The sequence below is a fragment of the Schistosoma mansoni genome, chromosome 1, assembly GCF_000237925.1.
Source record: "Schistosoma mansoni strain Puerto Rico chromosome 1, complete genome".
Lineage (NCBI taxonomy): Eukaryota > Metazoa > Platyhelminthes > Trematoda > Strigeidida > Schistosomatidae > Schistosoma > Schistosoma mansoni.
Genome location: NC_031495.1, coordinates 59,963,302 through 59,980,358, shown reverse-complemented (window position 1 = coordinate 59,980,358; position 17,057 = coordinate 59,963,302). Strand labels below are relative to the sequence as shown.

General features: G+C 33.9%; 1 protein-coding gene across 1 annotated transcript; it reads right to left on the bottom strand.

The window, feature by feature from the left end:
- Positions 1-1,911: 1,911 nt before the first annotated feature.
- On the bottom strand, positions 1,912-16,660 carry Smp_194770 (putative atp:guanidino kinase (Smc74); the record flags this gene model as incomplete). Its single annotated transcript, XM_018795055.1, has 13 exons — positions 1,912-2,286; positions 2,804-2,987; positions 5,161-5,326; positions 5,852-6,080; positions 8,155-8,337; positions 9,854-10,018; positions 11,478-11,676; positions 12,442-12,536; positions 13,775-13,944; positions 15,132-15,256; positions 15,343-15,528; positions 15,618-15,718; positions 16,414-16,660. The coding sequence occupies 13 exons, from the start codon at positions 16,658-16,660 to the stop codon at positions 2,144-2,146; spliced, it is 2,193 nt and encodes a 730-aa protein (XP_018649405.1). The 3' UTR covers positions 1,912-2,143.
- Positions 16,661-17,057: the final 397 nt, after the last annotated feature.

Here is a 17,057-nt window from a genome sequence, read left to right as displayed (position 1 = left end):
ATGAATTTTAATACATTTTCATAAAATGTATGTATTTTGTGGAGTATAGAATAATATTGGAAGGAATAGGATGTTTCCCTATCTAATTATGAGGAAAGTATGCGTGCATATGAGTGAATATAGAATAAACGATATAAAATAATAATGCATATACCAAGACAATTAAGCTCGTTTATCCGCAATTCACTTAGAAATTGTTTGTTGACAGTCTTTCTATAGAACCACTCATTTTGTATAGTAGCAAAAAAAGATTAACTCAATGAAAAGAGACGAAAATCTAGATAAGTAAAACAACAATACAACAGATTTTAGATTTCTAAAAAAAGACAATTAACTATCACTGTGTGTAGAACATACATACAAAACTTGTTAGTATCCGTATCTTATATTCTTCAGTAAGTATAATTCAATAAAACTACGTACTTTTGTACAGACGGTCGGGGAAAAGATCACTTTCTGCCTTAACCTTTAAAATCTAATGTTTTTTTTAGATTATTTTGTACACACCAGTTGGTAATTTAACTTTACTATGTTATGAGATTTTAATATAAGTGCTGATACGGTTGGTGGAATTCTTCAGCCTCATTGGTTGTTTTGTGATTTCCATTTTCATTCCAACTGACAATTTTGACTGGATATATGTTAATATTAGTGATACATTTAATTTCATATTATGTTCAACCAGTTAGTTGGGCAGTAGTTCTCTTAACAAACGAACAGTTTGACCAATCCAATCACTTCACTACTTTATCGATTGGTCGTGTCATCGTAACGTACAAATTTAATTATGATGATAAGTGTTACTAATGCTTTGTTGTTGTGCTAAGTTAGACAAGATGAGTGACGTAAGATATAAATGTAAAAACTCAGTGCTTAGTCCTTGAATGTAAGATAATGTTGAAGATGTAATTTTCACGGTTGGGTGTACTCACTATTTAAAACAATAAAACAAAGTCACCCAGATTCATCTCGTATTACTAAGAATAATTCACTTTGGGAAATAACTTGTAAATTACATTACAGTATACCTCACTGTCGATGAAGTATATTAATTAAGTGACCAAACTTTTTATTCTGTTTTAATCTTCTCGGATAACTATTGGTTTAATTTGTATAACATGCTAGATGAAAATAATATTCAAAATATATAAATGCCATTTAATTTGACTGTTGGATATTTGTAAAAAGATGGCAAAGAGAAGTTTGAAATTGTCTCATGTAGCTCATCCCTTATCACCAGGGTTTGTGTTTGGTCTCAAGGACTCTCGAATAAGTTTTAGAATTTGTACACCAAAATCTTAAAAAAATATCTGAAGTTATGTTATTATTATGGCATTTGGAACTCATTAGGATCGTTGCAAGAATAATGGTAACGATGATTCTGAACCATTGAAATCTAGATCCCAGAAGCTCTGCGGAATATCTTTTAGAACTTAAATTTAATTAATTTATTTTAAAGTATATATAATAAGTTTGATATCATACTTCGAAAAACAGTCTTGTACATTTTAGTACCATCTTTAGTCATCTTATACTTGAATAGGTATCAGGTAACCATACTATAACTTGGTTGTAATTTATCTAATGCATTACCAGCGTCCCTACTTCAACTAGTTATATCCGAATTGATTTATGTCTGACACTTCTCGAGCCTTGTTTTTTTTCTTGCTTTATTATTATCTGTTATGAGTCTAAGGTGGTCTATTGGGTTCACGATATTAATACATTCACTTTCATCTAGAATATCAGTTATTAATGACATACAAATGTCAAAATCTAAGAAAAGCCATCATTTGACAACGCTCTAAAGCTAATGTTTTGAAAATCCGAATAATTATAATGGTTCCCCGTTTATAATGATAAGTTCGTTTTATAATATTAGACAGCTATTAGTAAGAATTCAAAATGCAATTTGATAATATTAACCAAATTATGTATTATGAACAGTAACCAAAGTAAAATGTATAGCTAATGCATCACACTTTTTAGATTAAAATACATTGATTTTAAAACTACTAATTAAAAATCTAGACGATAAAAGGGTACATGAAAGGTGAAAGGAAAGAAGGGAAAATGAGTAGAGCAAGGGACTGGTAGTCTATACTGATTTGTCTAAAAAAGGACATTATTGTCTAAAGTAATATTACAGTCCTTTCTCGATTTCAATCATTTTAGCAACACCTTCTGCCATTTCATGAGCTGCTTGTAATTCAGTTAAACCAAGGCGGCGCTTATTGCTAATATCATATGTACCATCAGGGGATTCTGTATGTTCACCATAGAGACCTTATAAAGTGAAAACAAAAACGGCATATCTCAGTAATATGAAATGATATTAAGAAATTTTTAAACTAGATGATACACTTCACAGATTAATCTTATTTGAGATACTTTTGAAAACTATAGAGCAGTGGATGGTTGTGCAAGATATGAGGTAATTCACCAGAATAAGCAATTCATCAACTGCTGAAGTTCAAAATTTATAAAATATAGGCTGCATACAGCGTTCGGTTGTTATCTACAGTGTCTGCAACACAACTAATGCTTCGTGCATTTTTAAGAACTAGGTTATAAAATATGTATACCCAGTTACAAACTGTTTGTGTGCCTGTTCAAACAATATCCTATAAGTCACCCGTAATAATTACTACATAACTGTTAGCTTGTTGATCATAAGTAAGTCATAATCATGCAGTTTGAGTTTAAAGAGTTGAATATTGGTATGTCAATGGTAGATAGTTTAAGACAGAAAACGGAGTAGTACAAAGGAAGGTACTGAATGCAAAACATTTAATAAATTTACCTCTAGCTTGAAGCATATACTTTGCACAAATTTCATCCAGCTTTTTCGGTTGAGAACTAAGTTTTGGTATCTTTAATAATACACTGGCACGCATTGATGTACCTAAGTTTGATGGACAGCAAGTTATATAACCATATTTATCACTGTGTGCAAACTTCATACTCTTTCCGATAGCATTAATTCCCTGTTAGAAATTAAGTAAAGGTAATAGAAATTGATTACTATGAATAATAGTGTAGGTATAAATAAACTTCTTTTGATCAAAAAATTGACTTATCTCAAAATACTAAGATCTTTTATTACAACTCGGTAATTCAGTTGATCGTAAAACTCGAACCAGATACGATGACTGTAAATTCATTTTAATGACAGTGTATGGATTTATTGACCAGCGATTTACTCGTTTTATTAAAATAAATCATAAAATTTAACTGCATATTTTCGGTTTCTGAATTATCTCTCCTAATTTCTCTGACTACCTGATTTGTGGATCAGACTAAGTTCAAAGAAATCAAATAATTAACCGACCGTTGCACTTAATGGCTGAATACTAGAACTAACCAGTCATATCAAGCCTTATCAAATGAGTTTATTTATTTATTTATTTAAACACATAAATATTGGTACAAGGAAGCACCAGATACATATGCGCCGCACAAATCGAATGAGATTTGTGCGAGGCCTTTGATACTGCCCAGGTGCCCAAACTGAAGCAGGTGGTTTTCTTAGGAGGCCACACCCGGAGCCTTTGACCTAAAGGTCTGATCCACAAGGCAATGGAGCATCGTCAGGAGATGCAGTCCCATGGTAGCCGGTGACCAACGATTGATTCATACGGCATTTGTACCCTCAGGATACTGGAGCACATGTGCACCATTGGTTTGTAATCAGGGTTTTCCAACTCCCCTAGGTGGACTTTCCGTGTCCACCAACCCGGTTAAAGCGCTGGACATTCGCTTTTCGTCCTCTCAATTTCGTAAACAACACTCCCGCCACGAGAAGGCAGTCAGTAGGACATCCCTGTCAGAGGCTATATATTCGCGTGGCCATGTGAGAGCATTTCGAGAAGAGCAGACTCTCCCCACTCTTGGCCGTACGAGGGCGTTTGGGTGCATCAAATAGGAGAAATAAATTAGGCTTTTAAGAAACATATTTGACTGACTTGAGAGTTCTCAAGAATCATGGAAAATTAATCTTAGCTTGTCATATCTTGTAGCCGAGTGGATGCCTAGTTGATGTGTGGCTTGATGAGACCGCTAATTAGAGAGCAGCGAATTGTCGATTGGAACAGTGACACACAAAACCGTACGAGCAGTCTACAGTGCTAACCGGTCCTGTGATCTACCTAGCCCAGCCAGTTAAGCCCAAAACACCAATAACAGCCTCAGTGGTATGAAACATTATTTACAAACACACTGGGGTTTTATACAAACCAAAGTAATCAATAAACTGATTATAACTCAAGAATCGTATGATAATAAGTCAAAGGTCAAAATAAAGCTAATGATAAGAGAAATACGAATATGAATAGTTCAGTTACGTAATAATTGTACAATAGGAAATAGGCATATTACATTGATCCATAAATAGACCTAAAAGTTACCATTCGTAATTCACTGGGGGATATAACTAATAGCTAATATATAACTTTAGAGATTCTGAGACAAAACCAATTTATTATACTTTTTCCTTCTTGTCTGAATGGTCGGTCGCTAAATTTATTAAGAATACTGGGATTTGCTTAAGGTCGCTTGTGGACCTATAAATACCCTTTATTTTCTAACTCCAGAATTACAAACCTTCTTTCATTAATCGACTTCTTGATTTTATTCAAGGTTCAAATGTCGAAGAATCCTATCATAAACGTATCAACTTTACTACAATATGTAACCATCAAAACTGTATTGTAACAATGATAGGAACAATAATCAATATTACTAGGAGCTTCTTAACTGAATACTCGTTCCAAACTTTTTTTCTTCACTAGTGAATTATTTTGCTTTGATTACTATAACTGTTTATACGGGTATGTTTTTGTAGCTTTTTCGTATCTGTGGAGTTCACTTACACCTTGAAAACCACCATAATCTTTGGACAGACATTAAAAGAGAAAAATTTAATCATATATCTTCGGATTATTGTGTTTACTATTTATTTTGTGGAAGTAATTACTAGTATGATTTATCTGTGTCACGGCTATAAATCCTGACCCAGTTTTACATAAACTGGGCTGTACAAGAACAAATATGGGTCAAAACATAGCAGGCGGACCATAGATCTAATGACTCATGACAAGCAAGATAAATTTTCACTTTTATTCGAAAATATTTGTGTATGTCTATTGGTTATCCACTCACTTCAATTAAGCGCTTATAAACAGCAGCTAAGTTTCCGCCTTGTTGCATTGATATAATTCTCATGTGATCTTCTTCACAAACCCACACAAGGAAAGTCTTTGAATTGTTGTGGAAAATTCCACGTCCAACAGGCCAATCACGATATCCACCGGCATCACGTAGAACACTAAACAGAAGAACGATAGGGGTATAAATATGGATATGTATATATTTTGTCACTATATTCAATGACCGAAATTCATTAAAATTAAATTACTATCAATCTTTTATTAAACATACTCTATTTTGAGGATTCGCTTATGTAACACGAACATCTTAAATGTATCTTTACGACCAATGACAACCTTAAATCGTTTACTTGCAAAATGAAGCTTTGAAGATAGTTTTTAACATCTACATTCATTGAAACACAAGTGTACTCACCCTATAGAATAACTCCATAATCTAGTAACGTTCACGAAGATACCCATCCTAAGTAATAATAAACGAAACTTAAATTTCCATTTCGAATGATACAGTTTCCTCTTTTTGTTTCTTATCTCATTATTTCCGTCTCTTTATACTGTGAAGTCGGAACAGTAAAAATTCATCTTAGATCATAGGTTAACTCTGGCTGCCCAAAACGAAATTTGCTAAATGGCAGTGTTGAAATTTTAATCATTTAAAGGAATAAAAATAAGTTCACACTTACGGATCATCATTTTTAAATAGGAAATGGTCTTCGACTAGTTGTTTTCTGTCTTCTTCTTTCATATCAGTTAATGGATAGTAAGTCCCAGCATGTTCGCCAGTAAGTCCTTTCAGTGCTCCAGAAATAACTTGCTCTAATTTTATACGGTCAGTTTTGCTCATAATTGTTGGGAATAAAAAGTCTTCAACACTGCGACCAACACGAACACGTGTAGAGACAATGAATTTACCTAGAAAGAGGGTAAATGGAAAACCGATGTTATACTATTAAAAGTAATGATATTTAAAGTGAAACCAGTAGGTATGTACCCATCAAAAGGCTAAAATACTAGATGCAGTAAGACCAGGATTCGAAGAGCACTTGAATAATATGCTTTCTTATTTAGGAACCATTTAATAACGAGAAATCCGGTTGTTACACTCTGACGTACTGACTATGTTGTTACTGTCAGATCGACTGGTTTTCAGTTGAACTTTGAAGTAAATTAAGGGTGCACACTGTAGCCTCACTAACTGACTCCATTTGACAACGATGAGGAAATATAGTTCCTTAATAAACCTCGTATATATATCCCGACTACATCTCCTCGGTGATAAACGAATAAAATAAGTCGAATACGAGTATATTTGAGAAGCATATACTTCATGCATGCCAGTAGGTAGACAGATGATAACAGATAGAGACAGAAAAGACCTTAACAGCCAACTCACTAAGATAAGATTGTATAGCAGCTTTTATAGTTTACATAGACCAAGAGTGATATAGACAAATGAATATAGACAAGCAAACAAATATAGGAAATATATACAGAAAAAAAGGTGACGGTTAATTGCATACAAATGCATAAAATATAACCCATTAAATTACAATTACACGTCCAGAGATCAGACAACTTCACAAAACTTTTTGTGTCAAGCAGTCAGTTCAGTATGTGATACAACTGTAAGTTTGACCGTTTATTGTGTACCAAATGAACATGAGGTCGCAACGACTGACACCACTGATTAGTTCAGTGTTAAGGTTTAGTAATCCTTCCTAGCTTCTTATAGTTTCATTTCCAAATTATTTGCTCTTCAAAAAGCACTCACTAGATGAAAACATTATTCGACTGCGACTAAAATAATTAAATGGTGCTTTGAGGAGCACAGCACTCGGCTTTCAACTGGCAGTTCCGGGTTCGAATCCCGCTCCGACTACTTCGATTCTGCAGTTAGGTAATATAACTGGCCTTTGCATTCAGTATGACTTAAAACCGAACACATTCACGTACACTTGGTTTACAAGATAGTTAATTACAATGGCGTATCTTGAATAAATTCGGGTAGTCCCTTTGTAGATAAAGATAACATGATACTTTTATTGAGTAATTAGATGGAATTTTCAAATCAAAGCATATGATCACTGGTTACAAATTATCTAGCACAGGTTAACATAAATTGAAACACTGATCACTTTAGAAAATGAATATAAAACACTGCTATTCGTCGTGAATATTCACATAGGTCTTCAATATCGTAGCTGTAGTTCATATTTTATTTATGGAATGTAGTCTATTTCATGATGTTAGAAACCCACTTAGTTTGGAATTATCCCGTTTTTACTAATTAAAAAGGACTGGTATCCATATTGTCGATGACTGTGTTCGAAGTTGAAGGATGCCAGTCAGACACATAATTGGTAACAAATTTCAAAGATCCGGACTAATGTCGGAAATCGTAGTCATAAGCGTCAAAAGATCAATGTAATACTGTGAACGACAAATGCTAAACACTGGGTCTTGATAATTATGCAAACAACGGTCCTATACGATAGTGTTATATTCACTATAAGCTTCAAGAATGAATCGATACTATTCAACAGTTCCTGCTGTCTCAAACCATCTGCAGCTTATCATTTAGATTGTTACATAAACTCAATTTAACTATACGGCAATCTTCACTTCAACAGTTAGTAATCATACATTGGTTCTCATATACGTCTGATGTCAAGAACAGTGAAGCCACCTGAATCCCTAAAACAAATTAAATGAAAAGAGGTTCTAGCCTGCAATAGAGAAGTTGAAAGTTCAGTACTGTAATTATGAGACCACCATTCTCCTACTCATTAATATTATTTAACTGTAAGTCGAAACAACTATTACTGGTTCCAGCCATATGAAAATTTAGTGCACTCTCGGTTGAAAACGGAAAGGCATTCAAACGTAGTAATCAGCGGACATAATATACGAACACCACTAATCGATATCTCAAACTTTCGAGTTAGAAATCACAACACTAATCCTGGTAGCATAAAAAGTTACCTACCAGTTGGATCTAGGTCACCGAATGGAAGCTTTGATAAGTCACCAAATGTGGGTGCAGGATGTTTAAATGCAGAATCTTTTACACCGTGGTAATCACAGATCAATGGATCCAAGTAATCAATAAACGTCGAATAGCATTCAGCTTCCCCAGTTCGTGGACATATTGAACGATTATTGTATGCACCTATAAAAGAAATTTTGGAGAAATTCCTTATAATAACTGTTTGGAAAATAATATAAACTACAAAATCCTATTGTATAAGTAAATCTATTACCAAAAAATGAAATGACTTCTTGCATTCAGCAAATCTATGTAAGTCTTAAAACCAACTGAACATACTGACCAGTCATCTCTACTTATAAATTACTTACTGAATTGTTTGTAGGTCAGTTATGCAAATATAGAATTAGTGATTTATATGGTCTTTTCAATCTTCACACATAGCTTAAAGTGCGAATCTTTTGAGAAATGATTTTTTATGATTAAGTAATATCTGGTAGGATAGTGAATGAAATAAGCAAAATTCTCAATTAATCTGATAGTGTAACGCATGACATGGAAATTTATTTAATAAAAAGGATTCGTTGTATGGGAGAAATATTTCAACTGAATAACGATTTAGAGATTAGTGTGCTAAGACGAAACCCATGAGTGTATTTTGAAGGCTGTTAGTGTCATTTAGCTAATCGCACCTTGACAGATAGAAAAGGGCTCAAACCAGTGACTAGGTGAATGAAGAATAAGTGTATGGACCGCTAGGGATAATAGATAGCTGCTTTTGCTCACTGTAGTTAGTAAAAACACTGAAACAATAAAACTGGATTGGGATCAACCATCGGTTAGGAGGAAGCAAATCAGCATTTGTAACTCATTTGTTGGAAGTCAATGCCTCTAACACATTGTATTTTAATATACTGATATTTTCACTTCTTTTGTCATACACTTAAGCTATACGCAGAGTATTACCATCATCACACTCTAATTGAAATGAAACATAAATATCCAGTCGACTTGATGTTTGCCATTTTCAACTTTAATATTTTTTTCATTGTAACACAAAAATGATAGCATTGGATTTATAGTTGTAGAGTCTGATAAAGAAGTTATCGGAAATAGTCTTTTACACTAATACTTTTTGTGCAATTTTCGTCCAAGTTGATACATTTCTTACATTCTATCTTCAGCTAAAAGGCAACAGTACAACACCTAGTGAAAAATTATATTAGTTAAGGTTAACCTTATTCGAATCAGTAAAGGGTAAATGAACTGGCTATATGCTGAGGAAGAATAATAAAATATTCAAGATTTAAATGTGAACGTAAAGTGACATTGTGATCTACTGTGACCCAAATTACCTATAGTCTATTGACTGGATTTATTTATACAGTCTCATCCACTTAACCTATAATTCCGCAGACGCAATCAACCATAGGTCATCTATATGAAAACTTGTCAAGATTTGAAAGAAAAGTAACAGAAATCGAGCACCAAGTATGCGAGAGATATGTTAAAGTATATTTGAAATAATATCATAGACTAATTTAAATAATTCAAACATATTTCCCGGCTACATGTTGAAGAACTGTAATCGGCATTACCAAGGGTATATAGTGTCTGAAACGAGATTATGTTAGTGCATGTCTAATAATAATTCAAAAAACAAGTCGCTCATCACATTAATTTCATAAAAGCAGCTTACCATTGCGTATCATATGAGCTAGGGTGGCACCATGGGTTGTTCGTTTTCCATCATATTTCTTAATTATTTCTGGTGTCAAATATTTGCGGGTATAGCATTTTTCGATCGAAGCACCTTCCAACAGTTTGGCCAGGTAAGTTAATGGCTCAACTGGCATAACACCCTCTGTAAACAAAATTATACCAGGGAGATTAATTATTTGTAATAGTAATACACAACTGTAAGCTTTCAGGAGGTCTATGTGAGTGGACTAGTTTATTCAATCCATAAAACGAAGCCAATACATATACTTCTCGCTACAAATAATAAAAGATATATTTAATGTCAGTATGGACGGTAAGATATTTTGTGGTACATGCTTCGTAATTTTAATATTATTTAGGTCTGGCCAAGCGAACTAGTGTTAAGACTGAAAATTCATTTTTGCTTATCATATGAGACCAGCCCAGTAAGTCAAATGTTACTGGGATGTGACAATGAGGTTTCAGTGGATAAACTGATAACTTTAGAATTTTCCAAGCTACCTGACATTAAAATGATTTTTGAAACAATCACATATTCGTTTGCTGTATATTCCAAATTAAGCGATTATTTAGTTTCCATATCCGATCACATACAAGATTAAAGGAGGAAACCATGAGAACCCCAGAACATGAATTCATTCACAAACAAAGTCGCTGGGTAATACTTGACGGTAGGTAGCGCTAAGCCCATGTTTACGGCTTGAGCTCATGTATCCTGATTTCGACGGATCAAGTATAATGGTTTAATTATGAAGCTTACTTGACGACGCCCACTTATCCTTAGGAGTTAATGAAGTTAAAATTGACTACTGCTTGGTGACCAAACACTGTGATCGAGTGATTTACAAGATTTCCTTTAGCATAGCATAATAAAGAATTCAATGATTATCATTATAGCTAATATGAACGAAAGAATAAAATTATCAAATGATTGGTCAAACTGTAATAAAATGAATCACAGTGGTACATATATGTCCCCTTTTTTATATTCAACTAGACCCTCAACAAATGATTACTTTCTGCTCTCACATAAGCTATCACTGACAAGATTGAAAACAGTTATCAAGTAGACAAAATTCCAGACTTTGTTGATACGAACGAGTGGAACTTTAATCTGTAACCGACGGTAGAGTCTTTCGCGGTCAATGAACTCATGAGGTCGAACCATTACAAAGACACTTAATGTATGTATTAAAATGAGCTATCTAATCTTCTAATTTCTTAACAGAAGGCTAGATTCAGATACTTCCGTTCCAAGGACTTTGTTCCTACTGTTAAGTTTTTGTATCACTGTACTATTCAAAAATGAAGTAACTTGAATAAACGCTGTTGTGTCGGTACATAGATTCTTTGGTTTATTTCTAAAAGTCAATACTTTTTAATGTTTAGTCACCTATTCTCCTTGAGTTTCTTTGGTACTACGGCTCAACAATAGTTACGGTCTAATATTTATAGTTCATATGAGAAAGAAGAGTAACATGACAGTACTAGCTTTTAGCTCTTACCTATTATGATAACACATGAGGAATATATATAGACACACTTTTTACTAAATACCATTGAAGCATACCACCAATACAATCAATAAAAACAGCAATTACCTGGAGCACCTTTGTTATATTCTTGTAACATAACTTCAAGTTCAAGTAAAGCTCGAACACCGGAATGCATTTCAGTAACGGCATCAAGCTCAGTAAGACCAAGGCGACGTTTATTACTCAAATCGTAAATACCACCAACTGACTCAGTGTGTTCACCATGAGTACCACGAGGCTGTATACCATGCTTTTCACAAATTTCCTAAGAATTTTAGTATTTGAGCAGTAAAACCAAAGCATTATTATAAACATCAGTTAAATTAACAGTCGGATGTGATAAGTTTGTAGAATGGGGTTATGAGCAAACGAAGTTAGATTAGGTACGAAAACTTTGTCTGCTTTGTCCCAGTTTGGGGTTTATTAAAAAGATATATACAACATTTTTCATAGACATGTGATTGTTAATCAACCACTCTAAGGTAAAAACGAAATTATTATTGGAGACATTAACTGAATATTTGAAGCATGAAGCTTGGATCTCTTGTACTATCGAATTAAGTTCAGATAGTGCTTCGTTAATAGTTTCATGTGCACGATACATACAGGTGCACTCAGAATATTTAACTTGAACATATTTCAACTGTAGGCAAACAAATTTCAGTCTTAGTATAAACCGTGAAAGATCTATAAGAGGTGAAATCGTGTTTATTGTTTCAACACAATTTAAAATTTCACTCAGCGAAACTGAATATAAAATAAGTTAGGAACATGTGGAATTTTTCGCAAGAGGTTTAACAGAAGAAAACAATTTTCACTGATATCTGTGAAAATTTGGTTTACTTGTCATTACAGAATGACTTTGGCTGGTTCGTAAGTGGATAAATGGCTTTCCTTAAAAATGATCAGTCTCTGTTTGAAACAAAAGATAATGTCAGATCAAATGCTTGCATTACATTTTTGCCTTTTATTTACGAAATGAACTTCCACACAGAAATACAAAGCACTCAGATATACAATGATAACTAACCTTGAAATTCGGTAATGAAGCAAGCATAGGGATTTTCGCGTGTACACTAGCTCTTAGTGTTGTACCCAAATTAGATGGACAGAATGTGATAAATCCTAAACGATCATTGAATGCAAATTTCAGTGATTTGGACAGTTCTTGTATTGCCTGTGTAAATTTCAAGAAAACATGGAGGACAAGAGATGATCGAAAATAATTATTAAACATCACAGACGTAAGCCAGTGACACAATTAATTAGTCACATATTCATATCAAACGTGCTAAGCTATTTGTGATATAAAGTTTCTGGAATCTGTTTATTATATTATCGAGTTACTTCCCCCCTCCCATAGAAGATAATGACTGGAGTCAACTAGAAATCCCCTGGGCACAGCTCTTTAATTTTAACCACTTGGTTGAAGGTTCATACCCCAACTCACTCAACTTTACTGATTGATCAAACTCTACATTAACATATAGACTCAAAACCTGACATCAAGTCTATGGCACACGCTTAGCCATTGGAGACCAAATACACTTAGGTTACTTATGTGATGAGACAATGCTTCAACTTTATCAAGTCGATCGTATTTAAATTCCTGATAGTATTAATTGTTTAGTATTCTGACTTTTAAACTCGTAAGATATGTTATATATACAGAGGCACTCAATAAAGAACTATGAAAAAGTATGCCAAAATAGATAGGCGTTATTTTCCTCAAAATTGTAAAGTGTTTTTATAATTTGTTCTGTGAGTTCATATTCTTCCTCCATTTGCGTTCATCAAATAGACCATTTTGGAATCATGAGTAATATCAAAATCAAATGAAAATTCATAACCATTTTTCTCTGTATCGGTAGTCGGAAGATCTACCAAAGACCTATAAAAATCCTTGTCTAGAAAAAAGGACCTAAGGTCGAATATATAATATAAAACTGTAGTCCTGTACGAACAGATTGACAGCTCTAGTAAATGTCTTCTACCTATCTACAAGAGGAAATAGATTAGCTACTTTGAACCCTTTCCTCTTCATTACAAACAAAATACTTGAAACAAATAAGCAAGGATCTTCAAACTGTCTTCTGAACCCACATTACACAAGACTGCCTAATGAGTGAATGTATCGGTAGACAAACTATCAAACTAAGTACCGACTAAAGACTTTAACACTTTGTAACTACCATTATGTCATTTGCAATATACCAGTGTGATAAACTTTTTCTACACCTTTATTATTCTTCAACTTTGCGTTTTTATTAGTAAAGTTTAATCCATTTATCTGAAAGTAAAATTCGATATGTATAAAAACAAATGAATAACATAGACATAAATATAATAAACATTTCAAAAACCTACATCAGCCAGTCGTTTATAAACTGCGATTAAATCACCACCCTTTTGCATTGAAATGACGCGGATGTGATCCTCTTCGTTAATCCAGACCAAAAAGTTCTTTTGTTTGTTTATGAATATACCACGACCTGTCGGCCAATCAATATATCCACCAGCATCTCTTAGAACGCTATAAAAGCGGTATTGAAGTTAATAAAGATAAAATGAAGTGGCTGTATAGAAACACCATTTTAGCAAATAAATTCTTAAAACCAGATCGTATGATGGACCCAGACGAGAACTTGACTAAAATATGATAATATGCAAAACAAATGATGATAACAAATCAGATAGTATTAATGGAATTTAACATGCGTATGGGAGATGTTGATTAACCGTTAGCTAAATATTTGACAAGAACTGACACAAATGTTTGTTTTTGGAAAACAAGCATTACTTTAGAACATGATTGTGAAAGAAACGAAATGTGCGCATATTTTGACTAGCTATTTTATTGTTTTGAGAGTTTAATAGACTGGTATCATAGGGATTCTAGCTACCTCGGGAAAATGAATACTAGTATTCTCTAGCATGCGAAATTAATCACATTACATGAAAACAATAAAACTATTCCCTTTTTAAAGTGTTGACAGGTCAAAAGTACAACTCTGGATCAAAATGCATATGGCCATACCTTGAGAGTGATTGGTTCTCAAATAATTGGATGAAGGTTTCATAATTTCATTGAAATAAAATCTCAATATTATAATGAGCAAATGACGAATTTTCATCTTGAAAAAAATTACCAAACAAAATGTTTCGAAAATGTGCTACCGTAGGTTGACTTTAGAAAGTCAACGTAATCATTTAATTTTTGTCAAGAACTCTAGTCCTACTATGTTTAACCATTTTTCAGAATCGCTTGAATACTAGTTCATCAGACACTTGTGTATGAGCCATACTTTAAGTTTGAGGTCCAATGATGCTACCTGTTGGCTCAAACCAAAGTAGGCAGGTGGGTTTGAACCCAGAACATGGTAATCAAAAGTCAAAGTCTTCAAACACAAAACCGCTGTCTTAAAACTTGGATAATAAAATTGTGGGTCGGATGGATTTGCTTACCTTCCTTCATGAACTACAACTGCTTAATTTTCACTAGTTGATTACCTTTTCACAGCCCTTTGACACATTACTTCACATATTTTTGGACTATAATTCTAAAGAATGACGATTTAAAGCAACTAACCACTGCAGAAGACTAAGATTCCCTCAACAAATGGAGTTATTGTAGAAACTTGAAATTTGGTATTAAATATAACACAGAAAAGTGATTATACTAGTACACAACTTGACAAATACATTTTTGATACAACATACTTGTCATCGTTTCTGAAAAGAAAGTGATCGTTTACTAGTTTGATTCTGTCCTCCTCTGACATCCCTGTCAATGGATAATAAGTCCCTTCGTATTCACCAGATAAGTTATGTAGGGCAGTTGAAATCTAAAAACAATAAAAAAATGAATAGACTTTCATGTCTTTAAATTACGGATTTTGTAGCTATGAGGAGTTATACGAACAGAACTTACTTTATTTTCCAACTCAATTCGAGTTTCTTTGGTTAACGTAGGGCCAAAACCAAACCCTTCAACCGTTCTACCAAGGCGAACTCTAGTAGAAACGACTAAATTGCCATAAGTATTTAGATCTGTAAACGATAGACTTTTGAGATCCCCGAAATTCGACTTTGGATGCTGTATTTTGCCATCTGGCACCTGAAAAAGACATTACGTTAATAATGAGGGCGACGATGAATATGTGGGCAAAAGTCATTATTGAGGGTATGATAATATGCTGAACAAACCTTATGATAATCTGCAATCACGGCATCAAAGAAATCCCTGAAAGTTTCATATGCATTTAAATCACATGATCTTGGTAACAAAGCTCCAGGGTTGTAAGCATCTGCAATTTAAATAACACGCACCCATAGGTTACTCAAATTAAATAGACGTACTAAAGGTAAACGGAAATAGTTATAACACAAGCGAATGCTTGTAAGGAAGCGCGCCAAGAACAAATTATTAAAAAGTATAGAAGAAAGGCAAACTCATCCTAGTCTTCAACGGGGATCTAATCTGAGTTTTTGATAAACAGACCTGTCTCAACTACACTAATGATCTTAATCCATACCTATGGTTTTAATTAATAATGAGACGTTTCTACTATGCATTCTCCTGAAAGCGGTTAAAGCAAACAATCCAGAAATCAGTTGTATGTCCGTGCAGTGACTATAAACCACAATACCATCCGGGATACAACACCGATAACCATCAGTCAACATAGTACCAAAAATTCTTCAAGTGTATAAACCATGGGAAAAAAATACTGCATGACTATCCGGACGTAACAAGCCCTTTAGATAATATATTATGGAACGAAATGGAGGAAGTGGTTAGCGGATGAACCAGTTTCACCAAATCGGACGTAAAAATAGTTTGCTAGAAAATGTTCCTGAATCAACCTCCATAGCGCTCAAGGATAGTCGCTAATATCTAAAAGTTCGATTTCGCTTACATGGAAGTCTTCAACTTATACTGCAGATAAAACTACCAATAAAAGAGATGAAAAACGTCAATTTCAGTCAAAAAAGCTCTCACTTGTATTTACACACTGAGCTAGAGTCCCACCCAAGCTCGTTTTTGTCGCCTGATATTTTTTGACAATGTCATCAGTTAAATATTTTTTGGTCAGTGAATGGTTGCGCTCATCATTTCTAATTTTAGCCTGAAGATTTTGGAGGCTTTCAACCTGCATTCTGATTGTGCACAGAGAACGGATTTCACGAGTATCAATTACCACCTGGATAAATCGTACAACTTTTATAAATGCACTAGTACATGTCATATGCTTTTAAGTAAATTGAACTAGTCAAACAAATTCAGCCGACAGTGATAGAGGTAGGAATTGAAGTATTAATTCTCGCTTTTTATAGTCCCGTCATTGTGCAATCTTGTTTCGAACTTATTAGTAGAAGGTGCTGATATTGCTTGTTCTAGCTAGGAATTCCAGAAATTCACTGAACGAGACTCCGGAAGTAATAGCTTTGAAGTTAGGTGTTAAGTGATCAGTTCAAGATGGAATAAGAATTGGTTTATAGTAACAAGGTTATCGTTCAGTTTGCCGTAAGCTGCTATTCAATCAGAGTGACATACCTCAAGAATGAGGGAATAGATTGAGGTGCCTAGGGCCGTTTTCATCAGGCAGGTCAGAACAACTTTCTTTTACGTAGATTTTCAGCAGC